An 18391-nucleotide genomic window follows, 5' to 3' on the forward strand; every position below is an offset into this window, starting at 1 on the left:
GGACTTTGTTTGAAACATCTCTCAGAACTGGCACTAAATATTTTCTTTCAGGAGCATATTTCAGAGTTTGGTGACCATTCACCTCCATTTTTGCCATTCTGCTGTCACTTACACTTATCCCCTCTCTGTTGTTCTCTCCAGGGGTGAGGGGAATGAAGTGTGCTAAATACAAGCCACTGTCTATTAATAGGGCTTGGAGTATTTTGAGTACCTTTGTCCAAAACCAGTTCATCAAAACCCTTTATTTTCCTCATTGGTTCTACTGACCAGTTCTTAATGACTGCTTCACAACTTTCTTAGAATGTGAAACTGCATTTAAATAAAATTCCAAGAAGAAGCCCAGGGCAGGGCACCAGTTCCTGGTCTGTAGTCACCTTTGGATGGAGCCTGCTTTCCAGCTCAGTAGCTCTATGTCATCTTTGATGCTGAGCATTTTCTCATTTAAAAGGAAGAAAAAGGCTGATGAAGAAAGTAACCAAAACTACAATTTGGAAAATGTAGTAAAGCATCCCAAAAAAAAGAGATAGACTTTTTATTTCTACCATTTAGAGACAACTATAAGCATTTGAGCTTTCTTATGAACTTTTTTTCTTTTAAGCTTTTTATAACAGATGAAAATTGTGAATTATTATTATTATTTTTTTACAGATACAAGTATGGTGGCATCATTATAACAGCTACACTTACATGGCGCTTACCGTGATCACCATAGCCACCATACACGGTCACTTCCCTAGGGATTAGTGTGTTCTACAAGTGGCCCACTCAGTTCTCTTGACGTGGAGCAAAAGGTTCTGTCCTCCCCACTTATAATGAAGAACAAAGGCAGAGGTTAGCTGCCACAATTATAGATACAATTACAGAAAACATAGAAAGCTGTATCCCTAGATTTTCTTGATTTCTTTTTTAAAGATGTATTTATTTGAGAGGGAGAGAGAGAGAGAAGGAGAGAGCAAACGGTGGGAGGGGGAGAGAGAGAATCTCAAGCAGACTCCCTGTTGAGCATGGAGCCTGATGTGGGGGCTCGATTCCAGGACCCACAGAGCACAGCCTGAGCTAAAACCAAGAGTCAGATGCTCAACTGACTGAGCCACCCAGGTGCCCCTAGACTTCTTTTTAAATGCATATAAATGACAACACTACCTCAATCAAGAAAGATCTCTTGTGCATTTATTTCATACAAAGGACTCTGGATACTACACTGCACATGGTGAACACGTTCCCTGTGGATGGGACGGTTTGCATCCACTACCTGTGATTAACAGAGTGTTTGCCATGCCAGGTATCAGGTTAGGAGCTTTGTATGAGTTACCTTGTTTAATGTAAAAAAAAAAAAAAAAAAAAATCTCCCCTAATTGAGATTACATAATCTACACAGTTTTGTATTCTATACATCTAACAGTATATTTCAACATTTCTCCTTTCTTTAAAAAAATCTTAAACATGATCCTTAATGGTTGTGTAAGAGCCACACTGTATTAAGATATCAATATTTATTGATTTATTCATTATCATGTCTCACTCTGGAGCTAGCCTCCTTCTGGATTTCTACATTCTCAACAATCATGAGTAACAAGAGGAAGGTGGGGGCACCCCACTTCCTTCCACTATGGGTAGCATTAGATATACTACACTCTTTTCAATGGCCCTCTCTCCTTTGTGTGTGCACTTAAAAGCAAAACTCTGAAGCTGATATATAGGAAGCAAAGTCATAAGAATGATGAGAATTTCAGCCAAAACAGCTGCTCTCCATGGGCTGGCAGGTCCTTGGGCTCCAATGATGCCAGCCAGCTGGTTAAGTCAATCTCGCTCCCAAACACAGCTGTCTGAAAAACAGCATTATCATATTTTCCCTAGGGGACTGAATTTTCAACAAAATAAACTGAATCACAACATAGCTGAGTTCAAGTGGGGCGAGAGGGTAAGAAGAGAAGGGGACTTAAGCAAAAACAACAGAAATGTCTTAGCTTCCAGAGTAGCTGGCACCCCTAAAAATAAGTACTGGTGCTATGTATCTGTACAGTCTCCTGAGTTCTGCAAGGGAAGCAAAGAGAAACTATGGTTATTGTCGAGCTCAAGGACTACAGACTCTAAGAGGCCTTCTCCCCCCTTTCCTATGTTCCCCAAACAATGCTGAGCTGCAAGCCTGCTCCCAGATGACCAACTCATGGTGCACTATTATCACTGACATTTAAACCGTGCTTCTGTATGTGAGTGTCTGTGCCCGGCAGGCACCATCCTAGGCACTTTGCATGGCTTCTAAGCCACAGATATTAAGTAGGGTGAGCACACCACAGGAAAGATATCCTGACCTGCTGCACAGCGAAGCAGAAGAGGGGCTGGACGTGGAATGCAGGGTTGCAGCTCCTTACATCTGCACTCTCCACTTACTCAGCTGTCATTACTCATTCAGCTCAGCTTTTCCAGCCAATCTTCACTCCAGAAGCTGTGCCCCAAATGTACGAGCAAGGATTTCAACAAATAATGGTATCTCTTAGCACCCCTCTGCCTCTGTCCTCAAGAATAACACTCTCAGCCATCCCTAGCTGAAAATGAATTCAGACTTGTGATGGCCCACCACCCCCTTATGTCTAGCCTCCAAGGTTTGTTTCTCTTTTCCTAACTGGAAATAAGCTTGTTGGGCAACTACAGTGGACACAAAGAGAATGGATACATATTTTAATTTCAACTATCACCAAGAATGTGAGGTTACAGTCCTTCCTAAAAACCACATGAAATGCTGAAGAAGCAAAGAATAGGTTATGAAGAAAGCCTGCAGATTTGGGCAGATGCATGAAAAATTGCTTCCAAAACAATGTTTACACACAGCCGAGCAGGAAGAGACATGGAACCCAGGAGAGTCGTTCATTCTGCATACTGGGAGGTTTCTTTAAAAGAGAAGTTGTTTGCCCATACTGGAACCAGTTCTAGCAGATTTTCACCACAGGTGAGACCAACAGTCCCAAAGGCCAGTTCTCCAGCCATCACCGTGATCCAGGCCCAGGCTGCTCAAGAGTTCTAATGGGGCCACCCTCACACCGCAAAATGTCAAGTGCCAGACACAAGACTATCAATGCAGTGGTTACAGATGTTTCCAGAGTGCAAGGGCACCTCTGTAAATGTGAACAAGTCAGAGCAGATGATACAAACTTAAATTAAGGAGTTTGGAAAATCATGCTCCAAATTACTTTTGTTCACTTAACTCTGAAACTTGAACACATGCATGCAAGCTGTTTAAAGCCTGCTTACTGTCTGGCCACTTTCTAGCCAGGCCAAGGGTTTGTCTCGGTGCTAAAAGCGCAAGCTGGAATTCTGATGACAACCTGAATTTTTCACAGTTTCCTTGGTTATTCCAAGCCTATTTTGTTTGGAAGAGGTAATTTCAAGAAAATCAAGTGAAGTTTCCTTCATTCTGTTAAGAAGAATCACTGTAGAAATGACCCTGCCAAATGATGCAAGTGTGGGTTCCTATCATTTATGACCAATGGATTTATGGAACTCTACCACGTGGCTGGAACAATTCACAAGTTTCACAGAGACTTTCCAAATTAACATAAAAGGGGGGATTTATTCTGTGCCCCAAGTGCCCTATTAATTCTGTCCAAACTTACTAATTGAGTTAGGAACCCTTTAGAAATAAAAGTTATTTGGAAGGCCATAAGCATTCTGGAAGCTACTGAGAAATAAAACTGTAACATTAAAAAAAAAAATATTCTGCATATCTCTTCCAAGTATTCCCAATTTCAAGCTTCCTGTAAGTGGAATTAGCAGACCCATAAATACCAGCTTCTGTTTCCCTTTAAGCTACATGGGAGAGTGGTCAGGCTTCTGGATTCACACAGGCCCAGGCCCGGTCTGGGTTCTGCTGTTTACTCAGTGGGCAACACCTACAGCGACACAGTGGGAGGGGAGAGAGATCTCGCCATCACTGATAGCAGCACCATTGCCATATCACCACAAAAAGTCCAACAAAGGAATTCATAGCCAACATATGGGTAGAAAGCAAAGAGGCTTTGAAGCTAGATAGACTTGGGTTCAACTCAGGCGAGAGCCTCAACAACTCTGAGCCTGTTTCCCTGTGCAAACGAGAATCTAACACCTGCCTCGCAGAGCCATTGAAAAGTTAAGGCATAGTAAATGCTAGAACCTAGCAATGAGTGGACAAGAAATGGTGGTGGTATAATGACAATAAAATAACCAAAATTTGTTGAGTGTTCATCGTGCTATTTGCATGAGTTATCTCATTATTTTACTCACAAGAACTCTATAAAAAAGGTACTATTATTCTTGGCATCATGAAGGTGAGAAACCTAAGACTCAGTGAGATGAACTGATTTGTCCAAGGTCACATACTTGAATGCAGCTGGACTGGAACTTAGCATGACCATCTGGATATTAGCCATGTGTGGTTTTATACCTATTATTAATTTGAAAGACATAGGACAAAATAAGAATATTCCAAGTTTTACAGTCCAATGGATCTGACTTTAGTTGCTTACTAGTAGTTCTGTGACTCGGAGCAAGTTGTATAACTCTGTGACCTTCAGATGCCTCATCTGTAAAAACTCCCAGGAGTGTGGTGAAAACCAAAGCACCTAACACAGTTTGACACTCAATGTTCAAGAGACATTACTGCATTCAATAAAAAAGTGTAAGAAGAGAAATAACTGGAGACTCAACAATGAATTATTTGCAGTCAGGACACGAGGATTTAATTTCTAAGTGCAAATTTAATTACTGCTCTTTGCAAAACATCGATCTTAACTGCTTACAGCAATGTTAAAATTTGCTGTTCTTTTCCCTTGCGTTGTCTACAAAATCCAAATTTCACTGCCCATCCCCCTGCCTGCCTGAGGCCCACCCCGACAATTGTAGACCACTGCCACTTGCAAAATTTGTTGTTAGCGGTGGCACATACACATTTTTACACCTTTTGTGATCCCATTCATCACATGCTTCTGTAATTTACAAGGATTAGGAGCCTTCCTATAATGTGTGGGGTGCACTCTTTATTATGTGCTGTGATATTTATGGGAGGAAAATTAGGTCATGATAAAGAGTTCCTGGTCTATAACTGCTAAGTAGCTCTGAGACAATAAATCAAAACAGAGGCCTGGGGATAACAAAGCAAAACAGAAGAGACTGAGCATTTTCCTGAGACACAGATGCACGAGTTCCAAGTATTAAAGGATAAACAAATCTGGCCTTGTTTAATGTGGAGTTTCTGTTTTGGGAGTGGAGGGCTGGAACCACAGAGCAGGGCTCACACACTGCCCTCTCCTCATGACACAGTGCAGCAGGGCTGCTTAGGGCCTGAGAAGCAATAAACCCAGCGTCTTTCCATGGGAAAGCTGGGCAAGTCTTATTAGTAGGACTCATTTGTAGCAACTGTTAAAAAGCCAAATTCATAGGCTACAGTGACAGGGTTTTTAAGGACAAGTGGGAGCCCAATATCCTATTGATATTAGCATTTTGGCAGAGGGATCAACAATTTAGAAAATAGTTTGAGGAGTTTTACTAAAAGTCCTTCAAAAAAAAATAAATAAAGTCCTTCAAAAGAAATCAATTCCATTTAGGAACTGGGGGCATATATAGATAGATGGCATGCATGGTCATCCACTGGATGCTGTGATTTTCCCAATTTCCAGAAAGTTTCTCTTTCCCATTCTTTTTGCCCATGGAGGAATAGATGAAAACATAACAAAACCCCATCCTTATTTAAGCTATATTAAAGGAGCTTCATAATTCAAACAATGCTCAGTTTATCTGGAGCTTACTGGGAGGGAAAATACATGTTCAGATTCATAACTCTATAGCATTAAAGAAGAGTAATTTGCACAGCACCTGACACTCAAAAAAAGAAAAAAGGCCTGTGACAGAAGCACTCCAGCTCTGCATATAAGTAAATCTAGCTTACTTTTAAACCTCACATGAGCAGGACCAAAAAGAGCATACTCGAGAACCAATGGAAGGAAAAGTAACAAAAAATTAAAAAATGAAAATCAATGAACACATATTAAACAAGCCATGACCATAAGATAAAAAACTAGCTTCCCAAGCAGGCAACAGCACCAGAGATTATCTTAATGTAGTAATGCATTGAGGCATTCTTCATCATCATCATTAAGTTGAAATATCGAGAACATGAAATAAAACTGCCAAATACTTGTCAGTTGCCAGAAACTGTTCAAATCAATTATATTTCACTAACTGATGGACATTTTGTGCACAAACCCCAACGGTGGTGTAATGGATTTCAATTCCACCAACATTTTGGTAAAAGCAGGTCAAGGTAGTTTGGTGGTTGAAAATCAAGTCAGATCAAGACAATGGCACCAAAAGACACTACCATTTTAATGGGAATGCAAGGCTGCTTAGGACTTGGTGCTTATACTTGGGTGTTCAGTGGAGTCTCATCCATGCTTACCAGGCTCTTCTCCTTGATGGATAGGATTAAAAATTAATATACTTTGAAAGGTGACACTGATCTTTGGGCATTTCTAAGAATTAACAACTCAAAGATCAACACTCCTCCCTCTTACAAAGCAAACTGATGACCTGGGAAAGGAATTATGATGCTTTCTTTTGTAAAAGAACAACAGGCATAAAAAGGGGCAATGGTGATAAAAGCATGTGGTGCTTAGGCACATGAGTACATTCACACTCTGCTTCATGTGCAGAAACCTTTGGAGGGACATGTGCATGACTCAGTCAGTTAAACACCTATTTTCAGCTCAGGTCATGATCCCCGAGTCCTGGGATTGAGTCCCAAATCAGGATTCTTGCTCAGTGGAGAGCCTGCTTCTCCTCTGCTTGCTGTTCCCCCTGCTTGTGCTCTCTTTCTTTCTCCCCGATAAATAAATAAATAAATAAATAAATAAAATCTTAAAACAAAAACAAAAACCCTTTTGAGTGCCACAGCCAAAAGAATTATGGACCATTACACAATGTTTGGAATTTAATAGGAAGATAAAACTCATGCGTATATACGTTATTAATCTGAGATTTTACATTCAACTGAAACTATAAAAAGAAAGTAGTATGGGGGCGCTGAGTGGCTCAATGGGTTAAGCCTCTGCTTTCGGCTCAGATCATGATCTTTGGGTTCTTGGACAGAGGACTGCATCAGGCTCTCTGCTCAGCAGGGAGCCTGCTTCCCTCTCTCTCTCTGCCTGCCTCTCTGCCTACTTGTGACCTCTCTCTCTGTGTCAAATAAATAAAATAAAATCTTAGAAAAAAAGGTAGTCTGTTTCCTTGGTCTGGTTGTTCTTTCCCAAAGATCTAAAATTTTCAAAGTTACTGGCAAGGTAACCTTTAACCAAAAAAATAAAAGGTAACTATTTTAAGTAGCAAAATTCCTGGGTGTTGGGGAATCTTAGACAATGATAGCACTCAACATTCTTTTTTGTTTTAATTAGAAGCATATAAATTTTGGTAACTTCCACTATAACCCTAATATTGGCCTGCTTGACGTTTCAAGGCTCAGAGTGATAAGCTATGAGCTAGGCAAAGATTGTGTCTCCATACAGAAATGGTAATTTTATATAATGCATTGTTACCTTAAAACAAGCATGGAAACAACTAAAGTCTTAAAATCTTTCCCCTTTGATATCTGACTACAATCTTAAAAAAAAAAAAAGCCAGTCTCTTAAGACTTTTCTTCTCTAGGTCTCACTTAATCCAAGAACCAAAGGTATGGAGTCACTGAAGGGAAATGATGCCATAAATTAGAATTTCCTTTTAAAAGTCTGGCAAGAAGAACCAAATAAAAGCCTTTAGGATCTTATTCTACCCTGTGAAAAGTAAAAGCCGTAAGTCAAAAATGACACTGAGACTTTTTTTTTTATATATAAAGTCACAAGTTTACAACAGTACAGTCAACTCTATGATTTTTGTGCTTTATTTAACAATGGTTGTGATATCAATAATCAGAGTACAATTTGGTTCAGCTTCCAGGGATGTCTTACTAAAGTGATGATATAATCATTTCATCCCTTTAAATTTGGAAACTTGAATGCTCCCATTTTTCAGGAGTAAATGCAAACCCTTTTCCATAGCTTTCCATGTCCCTGACAATGGGCTAAAGACAACTGTGTGGTAGCATCTCCCACCATTTGCTAACACATAACCCACGTTCTTTCACAACCATGTCATTTTGATACACATAAATTAATTAATCCCTGGAAGGCTGTCACTCAAGTCTCAACTCTTTTTCTGCCTAGAAATGTCTTGATTTGTCTGAACCTGGTACAAGCAGAATTAAGTGATTTCTCCTCAGTGATGCCATACACTTGACTTGTCTTACTGGATGTCACTAAGCACGCTGTATCATGCTTAGACATATCCTGATAAAATCAGAGGGCCTTGGGAAAAAGGTCCCATCTTACTTCTTTTCAGCCAGTAGTAGATGCTCAATAAATGCATGGCACAGAGATAAACTAGAACAGATTTCAGTAGCTTGGGTTGTGAAAGCAGTTCCGACCTAGTTCTTTCCTGAAGACTGTTTCTTAAACTCTTTGCACTTCAGGTTCATGATTTGTAAACAAGAGGCAAAAATAGTGACCTTATAAAAATTAAATGATATGATGGATATGAAGCTGCTTAGGACAGTATATTGTGGATAAGAAACTACAATAAAGGTTAACTACTACTGCCGTTATTACATCTAAACTATGTACTTTACAAAGATCCATTTCCATCAACAGAGTAAGTCAACCAATATGTATTACCAAACGTGGAAAAAGGAAGAGCCCCACCAGCCCCCAAACATAATCCCTATCTTCTGGTTTTTTCCTCTCTGCCTCCACTTACTGTGGGATATTTACCACCTACAACTGTTTCAAACATCACTCTTCTCACCAGGTCTGCCATGGGAGGCAAAGGACAAGAGTTTCTGGCCATATGCTTTAGCCAGTTCAAACACAGAAACCTTTCTCCTTCTCTCTCTCTTTTTATTAATTTTTCTTTGAAAAGGGATGTTTCATCAGGTAAAAGAAACTGAATTTTCTGGCTAGCAGACATTCCTTATCCCCCTCTTTTAAATGTCAATTTTAACGACAAAGATGTGTTTCCAGTTATAGACATTGATGAGTTAGTTCTCCATACTGAATCTTTCAAAGGGTATTTGAGGACTGACTTGTCAGTATCACCAAATGTCTGATGTCCCCTGGCTGTGTAAAAAAATGGCAATGTTGAGAAGAGTGCCTTCCGTAAGAAATACTGAGGAACTGCCTATGTTTAGCACAAGCCTCTCATGAGAAAGCAATGTCTTGGGGCGCCTGGGTGGCTCAGTCATTAAGCATCTGCCTTCGGCTCAGGTAATGATCTCAAGGTCCTGGGATTGAGCCCCACATCAGGCTCCCTGCTCAGCAGGAAGCCTGCTTCTCTCCTTCTACCACTCCCCCTGCTTAGATTCCCTTTCTCACTGTGCCTCCCTCTGTCATATAAATAAATAAAATTTAAAAAAAAAAGAAAGCAATGCCTTTTCCAACAGGAACTACAAGCAAACCTGCCAGGCATTGGGAGGGAACCCTTATGGCAGAACACCTGCACAGATGGCAGCTCACAACTGCTCCTGTGCCTCTAGGTGTACACGGCTTTTCTCAGACAAAGGTGCGGTCTCTTTCCCACCCCGGAGAGAAAAAACAAGCCTGGTGACTTGCTTTGACCAATAGAATGTGCTAAAGCCAATACTCTGGTCTATTCCAGGCTGAAGTCTTAGGAGGCTTTGTGGCTTCTGTGTTTGCCCCCTTGGAAATCTGGCCCAGACTATCAAGTGACAAAGACTCACATGGAGATAGAGAGGCCATAGAGAAGAGGATCAAGGTGTCCCAGCCGAAAGCTAGTACATGCAGACCAAGGCTGTCTTGGAACACCCAGCTGCAGCCAAACCACCCCAGCAGATACCACATGGGAGACACAGGAGCCCTCCCCAAATATCTGACCCACAGAATTGAAAGGAAAAAAAAAATTCCTTGCTGTTTTAAGTCACTAGGATTGGAGATGATCTGTTATGCAGAAACAGATTTAACTACAACAGGCATTTTATGGTTTTCTCTCTCTGTCTCTGAGTGGCTCCAGTTGCTAGATGCCTGGGCTGCTATACCCTCTTTCAGTACTATATCTATTACTTCTATCTACTATTACTGTAGTTCTATTACTTAATTTTATTCCAAGGGAACAAGTAAACACCTTCCATGAAATGTTCTTAACAACCTGAGAGACTATTATACCAGTCATTGCAGGGGGACATAGCCTTAAGACCTGTATTCAGGCTTGTTTCAAGGAAGAGGGCATATACTATCGTGTGCTTCTTGTTGGCAGACAGGACGAAAAGATGCTGTTGGAAAGCATTTCTTCAAGTGAGGTTTCAGAATTTTGTCCAACTTGTAACACTAAAGTTAGAGAAGTAGTCACTCATGGACATTTCTGTATGTGTGTTCATATATCTAGAGAATTACAGACAAGTCTAAGGGAATGCCCATTAAATATTAACTAAGATCTTAATAATGTGAATTTTAAAGAACATGTCTCTGACAATATTCATCTGAGGACATTAGGAAAGCTCTGGATTTGATGACCACAGTTCAGTTCTATTGGGAGAAATTTATCTAAAGCATTGTCTCCAGAAAGGCAGGGGCCACAGGATGGCCATGGGTGCTTAGGATTCCTACTAGGCGAACTTCAGAGGCTAAGCCTAAGGTAGAAGCCTAAGGTAGGAACTGCTCATTTTATACCAGACCTAAAGCTATATTTAAAAAAGGAGTCTAGTTGCCTTACCCTAAATTGTTTTTACCAGAAAGACAAACCTGATGAATATGAAGGACGTTGTCCCAGAAGAATGTACGTATCTAGGTCTTGCAAACATTGGCCCATCATGGACCCCAGATTAAAAACCTCTATCAAGGTGGTACACTAGCTCCTTCAGAATTGGGGGCAGGCACTCTGGGACTGTCTTCATCCCAGAAATGTTTTCACTCATATTCTTTCATCATTGGCTTCCACAGGAACATAAACCCTAAATGTGATTCATCCACTCTCTGACATAGACTAATGAAAAGGAACATATAATGAAGCACTATAATACTCTTAATACTGTATGTACCTTAACAAATACACAGCAGAGAGTAACATGATTTATAACCCACCAAACCAGATGAGTATTTTCCAACCAGTTTTTGCCTATATACTTATAGGCCTGGCCATGCACTTCATATTTCATTTCTTATTTCTGCATTTTGTGTCCTGGGCAGGATGGCTCCTTGTTTACACAAGTTTCAATATTGTTATTAGAACTTTCTGGTCCTTTTTTCTTTCATGCTACTTTTGAATTTGCTTGCTGGCTTTGAAAGCCCAAAGACACCAAAAAGAGCCGCAAGTTCAAAAATCATTGGACACTGCCTATTATAGGCTTAAATATGGCCCATTTGGGGAGATGGAACATAATTACATGGCTCATTTTTTGCATATCTATCTCAACATTTAATATTTTATTCAAGAAAATATCAAATTACAAAAAGTATTATTTTGGGAGGGATGACATGTGACATTCAAAAACAAACTTGAGCTCTATTTTCTGGGCCCTTTGTTAAGACTGCTAAAAACAATGGTTTAGTTATTAAACCTTACTTCATGCCAGATTCTTGGCTAAGTCCTTTACATATTGTACCTTATTTAATCCTCAGAGAAAACCAATTGAAGGAATGTGGCAAACTGGCTAATTGATCATCAAACTCTCTTCCCCTAGCTCTGAGCACATAGTTAGCTTGCTTTCCCAGCCTTCCTTACAGTTAGATGTCATCATGGGACTGACTTCTGACTGATGGAATATGGAAGAAAATAGGGAAAGCCTCCTCTGTGCTTAGTCCATACAATCTTTCCCAGTCTTACAGACTCCCTCATTTCCCCCCCAACTAGTTGACTGCAGAGATCTGCAGAGCAGAGGGTGGAGCCACCAGATGGAAGGCACCTGGATTGCTTTATTACCACCTTTGTAATACCCACAGAGAACTCTTTTGTGACCAAGAGACAAACTTCTATCCTCCTGAGTCACTGATATTTGGGGGTTATTTTTTCCAGCAGTTAGACTGTACTGAAAGTACTTTTATGAGCACAGAGAGCTTAGGTAATCTGCTCATGGTCACATAACTAGAAAGAGGTGACAGATTTGAATCCAGATGGTTTCTCTGTAGAAAACATTTTTAACTGCTATTCAATTATATTCCTTTTTCACAGGTTCTCATATATCACATAAAGTTTACCTATACCTGATTTAATTATATCTGAGGGAGGTGGTTAGATGGAGGTCCAAATTTTGGAATAGAGAAAAGATAATTTCTTCAAACAAATCATTTTATTTCCTATCTCTTTATTAACCATGTAAAAGGGGGCCATGCCCTAAACAACTTTGCAGGATACTTGTTACTTTGGGAAAGTTATATTCAGAGCTTCTTCTTCTTTTTTTTTTTTTTTTAAAGATTTTATTTATTTATTTATTTGAGAGAGAGACAGTGAGAGAGAGCATGAGAGGCGAGAAGGTCAGAGGGAGAAGCAGACTCCCCATGGAGCTGGGAGCCTGAGGTGGGACTCAATCCCAGGACTCCGGGACCGTGACCTGAGCCGAAGGCAGTTGCTTAACCAACTGAGCCACCCAGGTGCCCTCAGAGCTTCTTTTTTTAAATTTTTTTTTTTAAAACCCTCAGAGCTTCTTTAGTAGTAATTAATGCTCCACAGCAAATTACCTCAAAAACTTAGTGGCTTAAAGCATTTAGCATCTCTCCCAGGTTTTATGAGTCAGGAATTCAGGAGGGGCTGAGCTCACTGATTTCTTACGAGTTTGTACACATGTACAGTTGGGGCTGCATCATCTGAAGGAGTGAACAGGACTAAATGATTGATATCCAAAGTGGTTCACTCACATAGTGGCCCAATTGGTCTGCTTATTGGTAGGAAGCTGCACTTTTGCCCCACAGGGTTGCATGACTGTCATTACAACGTGGTGGCTTGCCTCCCCCAGAGTGAGCAAGTCCAGAAGTCAAAGCAAATGCCCCAAGTTCTTATTTGCTCTCTCTCCATTAGTTTTGCAATTTCCTATTAATCACATTGGGATCAATACTGGGATCCCCTACTCAGAGAGGGGAACACACAGAGCAGCAGATACCAGGAGACAAGGGTCACTTGGAGCCATTCTGGAGGCCAGATACCACAGGAGCCCATTTGTTCAACATATACGTACTGAGTGCCTACTGAGGACCTGGGGACAAAGCAGTGAACAAAACAGACACAAGTCCTGCATATATCCAAGTGGATATATCCAAAGAAAGAAGCATATATCCAAATAGAGGTCAGAAAGGCAACATATTTAATCACTAGGCAAATTATTCGTGCTATACTAGGAAGCATGAAGTGTTATGGAGAGATAAAACAGTATCAGGGAGAAGGGGAATGCTGGAGTTGGAACTATATGCAATTTTAAATAGAGAGGTTTTGGACTCTTGTTTTTAGGGAGGTTTTTGATCACTGCTTCAATCTTGTTACTGGTTATTGGTCTACTCAGGTTGTCAATTTCTTCCTGTTTCAGTCTTGGTTTATAGGTTTCCAGGAATGCAACCATTTCTTCCAGGTTGCTTAATTTATTGGCATATAGCTGTTAATAAAAATTTGTAATGACTTTTTCCATTTCCTTGTTGTTAGTCATGATCCCTCTCCTTTCATTCATTATTTTATTAATTTGGGTCATTTCTCTTTTCTTTTGGATAAGTCTGGTCAGTGGTTTATTGATCTTATTAATTTTTTCAAAGAACCAGTTTCGAGTTTCGTTGATGTATTCTACAGTATTTCTGGTTTCTAATCACTGATTTCTTTGCTCTAATCTTAATTATTTCCCTTCTCTTGCATGGGTTAAACTTAATTTGTTGTTGATTCTCCAGTTCTTTAAGGTATAAAGATAGTTTGCGTATTTTGGATTTTTCTATTTTTTTGAGTGAGGCTATGATACTTTATGCGGAAAACCCAAAAGTGAACCATGAGAGACTATGGACTCTGAAAAACAAACTGAGGGTTTTAGAGGGGAAGGGGGTGGGGGATGGGTTAGCCCGGTGACAGGTATTAAGGAGGGCATGTATTGCATGGAGCACTGGGTGTTATGCGCAAACAATGAATCATGGAACACTACATCAAAAACTAATGATGTACTGTATGGTGACTAACATAAAAAAAAATAATAATAATAAATAAATAGAGAGGTCTACATAGGCCTCACTTAGAAGGCCTAAAAGAGGTGAGGAAGTATGCTCTTAAGTTACACGGAGGAAGACTATTCCAAGTACTGGGAAGAAAAACTGCAAAAGCCTTGAGGTGGGCATGCTGCAATGTGTAAGAACAGCAAGCAGTCAAAGCAGCCACAAGAGTAAAGTAAAATAGCAGGCCATAGATGAGATGAGGTAAGTAACAGAGGCAAGAGCAGAGCCTGGGTAGGACCTTCCAGGTTCTTGTAAGGGCTCTGACTTCCACGCCCTGAAACAGGAAGCCACGGAAAGTTCTTAGCAGACAAATTATATAATTTGATTTAGTACTTTAAAAATTCCACTCTGGTGGCTGTTATCAAAATAGACAGGGCAAGGGGTGCTTAGGTGGCTCAGTTGGTTAAGCATCTGCCTTAGGCTCAGGTCAGGATCTCAAGGTCCTGGGATCAAGCCCCACATCAGGCTCCTTGCTCAACCAGGAGCCTGCTTCTCTCTCTGCCTGCTGCTCCCCCTGCTTGTGCTCTCTCTCTCCCTCTCTTTCTGACAAATAAATGAATAAAATCTTTAAAAAAAAATTGGCCAAGGGTAGGAGAAGGGAATTAGGATGCTGTTGTGTTATCGAGACAAGAGATGATGATGGCTTGAGATCGAGACAAGAGATGATGATGGCTTATGTTAGAGTATTTTCAGTGCAGACAAGTGATAAAAAGTGGTCTGATTACAGATTCAGTTTGCAGGTTATCTAGCACAGTGAAATCACCATTCTAGGTAGAGTTTTCAATTAGGATGGACAACATTTTAAAATTACTTTTTATTATGTCCCAGCACTGTGGCTGTCAAATGGTGTTTTAGGGAACCCTATAAGTTCTGAGAGACTTCTTAAGGATGTGCTACTAGAAACTAAGGTGGGACAGATGTATAAAAATTCATGGCCTCCACCCAAGTTTTGTAAGGGCAGCTCTGTGTTGATATACTTTATTATGTGAGACGAGGGAGATCATTTTAAGAAGGACAAGAAACTCCAGTGCCCTAAAAGAAAAGACAAACTCCCCCCGACATACACACAGTATGAAAAACTTACACCATTTAGAGAATGGGAGGGTAAACTACAGATAAGGAAAAATATTTGCACTATAGGTAATAAAAAGTTTACTCTCCCTAATATTAAGGGAAAAAAACTCAAATTCATGAGAAGACAACCATGTAAAAAATGAGTAAGGGGCATTTTCTAAAGGAAGCTCGTCAGAGTCCCTCCTTCATTGGATTATTACGAGGATACAATTACAACCCATATAAAGCACTTAGCACAGTGCTCAGTGCAGAAGAAATGCTCAACCAATGTTGCCCACCACTATCATTACCATAACCACCACTGCTGTCCTACTCTCCATTTGGTACCTGTTGCCATGACAAGATGATGACCATCACCAACATCGCCAACCATCAGCAGCAGCTTCATGGTGTAAGAGGCATTAGCAATAGGAACCTGCACCAACCTGAATGCCATTTCCAACTCAGCTTTCCCCCAAGGAAAATTCTTCACTCACAGTAACCAGTGATATATTACCTTTTCATGATTTTCTATTAGGATCTCAATAACAATATTCTGAAACTTGATGTCCATGATGGCTGCTACTGTTTCTTCCTGAGGACGCAGCAGGGTGGGTCCAAACACCACGCCAAGGTTTGCCACTGTCATCAAATTCTGCTTGTGGTTGTTAGCAACACTGGGAGGAAGGAAAAGAAAAGGCACAGATGAGAGAAAGACAGTACAAATAGATAGCTGACTTCCCCGTGCCTTCCCTATCTTCAGAATCCTCATCTGATAGGAGCCAGACTGTGGGACATCTTAAGATGTCTTCGAGTCCAAGGAGAGACTTCTCTACTTGTATTTTTTGTCCTCCAGTTTTCAAAAATCTTCAGTACTCAGCTATTTTGCTCTTTCAGGACATGACACTCCTTTACCCAATTTTGTTTTGCCTACCAACCAACCACCAACCAACCAACCAAAGCAGCTGCCCTCCAAAATGTGAAAGTTTGCACATCTGAATACCTGCTCTGCAAATCCAGCTAAGTGCTCATCTCTCTTAGTTATGACTTTTATACTTTGCTGCTGGTTAAACCATTGTGATCTTTAGCATTTTCTCTAATGCAAATATAAAAACTCTTGATAGCTTTAGCACATTTGTGAATACAGGCATGAAACAGACCTACTTTTTAAGATGAAAAGATCTTAGGAAATTCAGCACTTTAGGCCCAGAGTATTAAACCCCATTGCATTAAACATGTGGCTTACATTAAGGGAAACATGTGTCATAAACAAATAAAAATGCACTTCCGTGTATCTATGTGTATGGCTGTGTTTATACTGTCACTTATTCTCAAAGTCTGAGGAACATTTAGGGTCAGAAGTAGCTATATCTAAGTAATCTGCTAAATACATACACGTATTTTTGGGTAAATACTACTCAAAACTTAAGTAAGAACTCCAAACCTGACCACTATGACCTAGCCATAAAACTCAATTGTTCATTTGTGGGCTCTGTGTTTAAAAATATACAAATAATCTACTGACAACAAATAAGTTAAAAGTTAAGCCCAATTTAGTATTGTTAAGAAAATATTAGGGTCTTCCCTAAATCACCTGTTAGAAAAAGGAAACTATTCATTACTAGAGACTAGAGAGAAATTGGACAGAGATAGCAGTTTGCACAGACATACCTCCCTAGCATTTGGTGCTATTTATAGAGAGTATTTTTTCACACAATTCTATAAATGCCTGTACTGTTTCTCTTGAATACTTCTATTTTGTAGGAGGAGAAGACATTCTACTGCCTTAAGTGCTGGTTGTGAAACTGAGACTTCACTGAAATTACTACACCAACCAATTTTATCAACAGATATAGACCTTTCTATAATTTTCTAGGGCTAAAAGTCTAATGCCATAAAAACTGTCTCCACTGAAAGGGGCAGGGAGTAGTTAGGTCTGTCAAATTTTAACCGTGGAACCAGCCAGGTACTAAGAGAATTTGTTTTTTGACTGCTAAGCAAGTAGAGCTGTCACTGATGTACTGGCCTATTTCTGGTCCACATAAAAATATTTTGCAAACATTTTTTGAGTCTTGGTGGAATGTCTTGATTTACTTACATAGCTTCCCATCTACCCAGAGCTGTATCATGTTTCTGAAAGCATTACGCAAAGGGCCAAGTTCTTACCCATCAAGGGAGAAAGACTTTGGTTCTGTAACTCAATCGATTAGCAAGTATGCCTATTTACAGGCTGCTAGTAACATCACTCCTTTCATCAGGGACTCCTATGTGCAGGAAGTAAATTCTGTGCCCTTATACTTCCCCCTCCCAAATGAGCAAAGTCATTAGACTTACCCTGCCCGCCACAAAAGTCTCTTGTGTAAATGAGTCAACAAGCTATTTATGTATGAAAGTACTTTTAAATTGGAGACCAATATAAAAACATATGGTTTGGATGATGATCACTTTTTATCATCAACACTACATCTGACTAAACCCACAGCCTCCTAACTAGGATCTCTTGACTAGCATCTCTAGGGTCGGCTTTATCCTGACTGCCACCACCAGTTTGCTTATAATGCAACTTTGATTAAGTCATTCCTCTGCTGAAAACTACAATGGCCTCAAACCTTACTGGGTTGTTGGGAGACAACACAATGACACAGCGTGTATAAAGTGTTTAGCAATGCTGCTAATGTTTGACTATTCTGATAATGATTATAAACACTTGATGGGCTCCATTGTCTTTAATGTAAAGCCCAGACTCTATTGAAGTAATACACCTTTTCCCAACTCACCCCTAAGCCCTCCTCTGTCACCTCCCAACTCTGGGTCTCTGGACAAATGATTCAATGTCTAAGCTTTGGGCTCATCTTTGAAGGGGAGGGAAGGTGAATAATATCTCTACTTCATGAGGGGGTTGCACAGATTAAATATTAATGTGGGGGAAACACAGTGATTATTATTATAGTAATTTACTATCCATCCTTTTCCCACTTTCCCACCTATCTGCCTTTGTCACTCCACTGCCTAGAATGTTCTCTTACTCTTCTCAAATGGCCCCCTCCTTTCTGAAGTCTCTGTTCAGTCTTTCTCCAATCCTCCAGCTCTCAATGGAG

The 18391-nt window shown here is 40.2% G+C and overlaps 1 protein-coding gene across 3 annotated transcripts in view; it reads right to left on the minus strand.

Moving 5' to 3' along the window:
* ARHGAP26 (Rho GTPase activating protein 26) overlaps nt 1-18391 on the minus strand; it is a 443705-nt gene that overhangs the window by 90303 nt on the left and 335011 nt on the right. For all 3 annotated transcript variants that reach the window (XM_044225350.1, XM_044225370.1, XM_044225360.1), the window contains exon 18: nt 15811-15970. In XM_044225350.1, coding sequence (XP_044081285.1) covers nt 15811-15970 — 160 coding nt within the window. The remainder of the gene's footprint in view (nt 1-15810; nt 15971-18391) is intronic.

This window comes from Neovison vison, chromosome 1, assembly GCF_020171115.1.
Source record: "Neovison vison isolate M4711 chromosome 1, ASM_NN_V1, whole genome shotgun sequence".
NCBI classification, from domain to species: Eukaryota; Metazoa; Chordata; class Mammalia; order Carnivora; family Mustelidae; genus Neogale; species Neogale vison.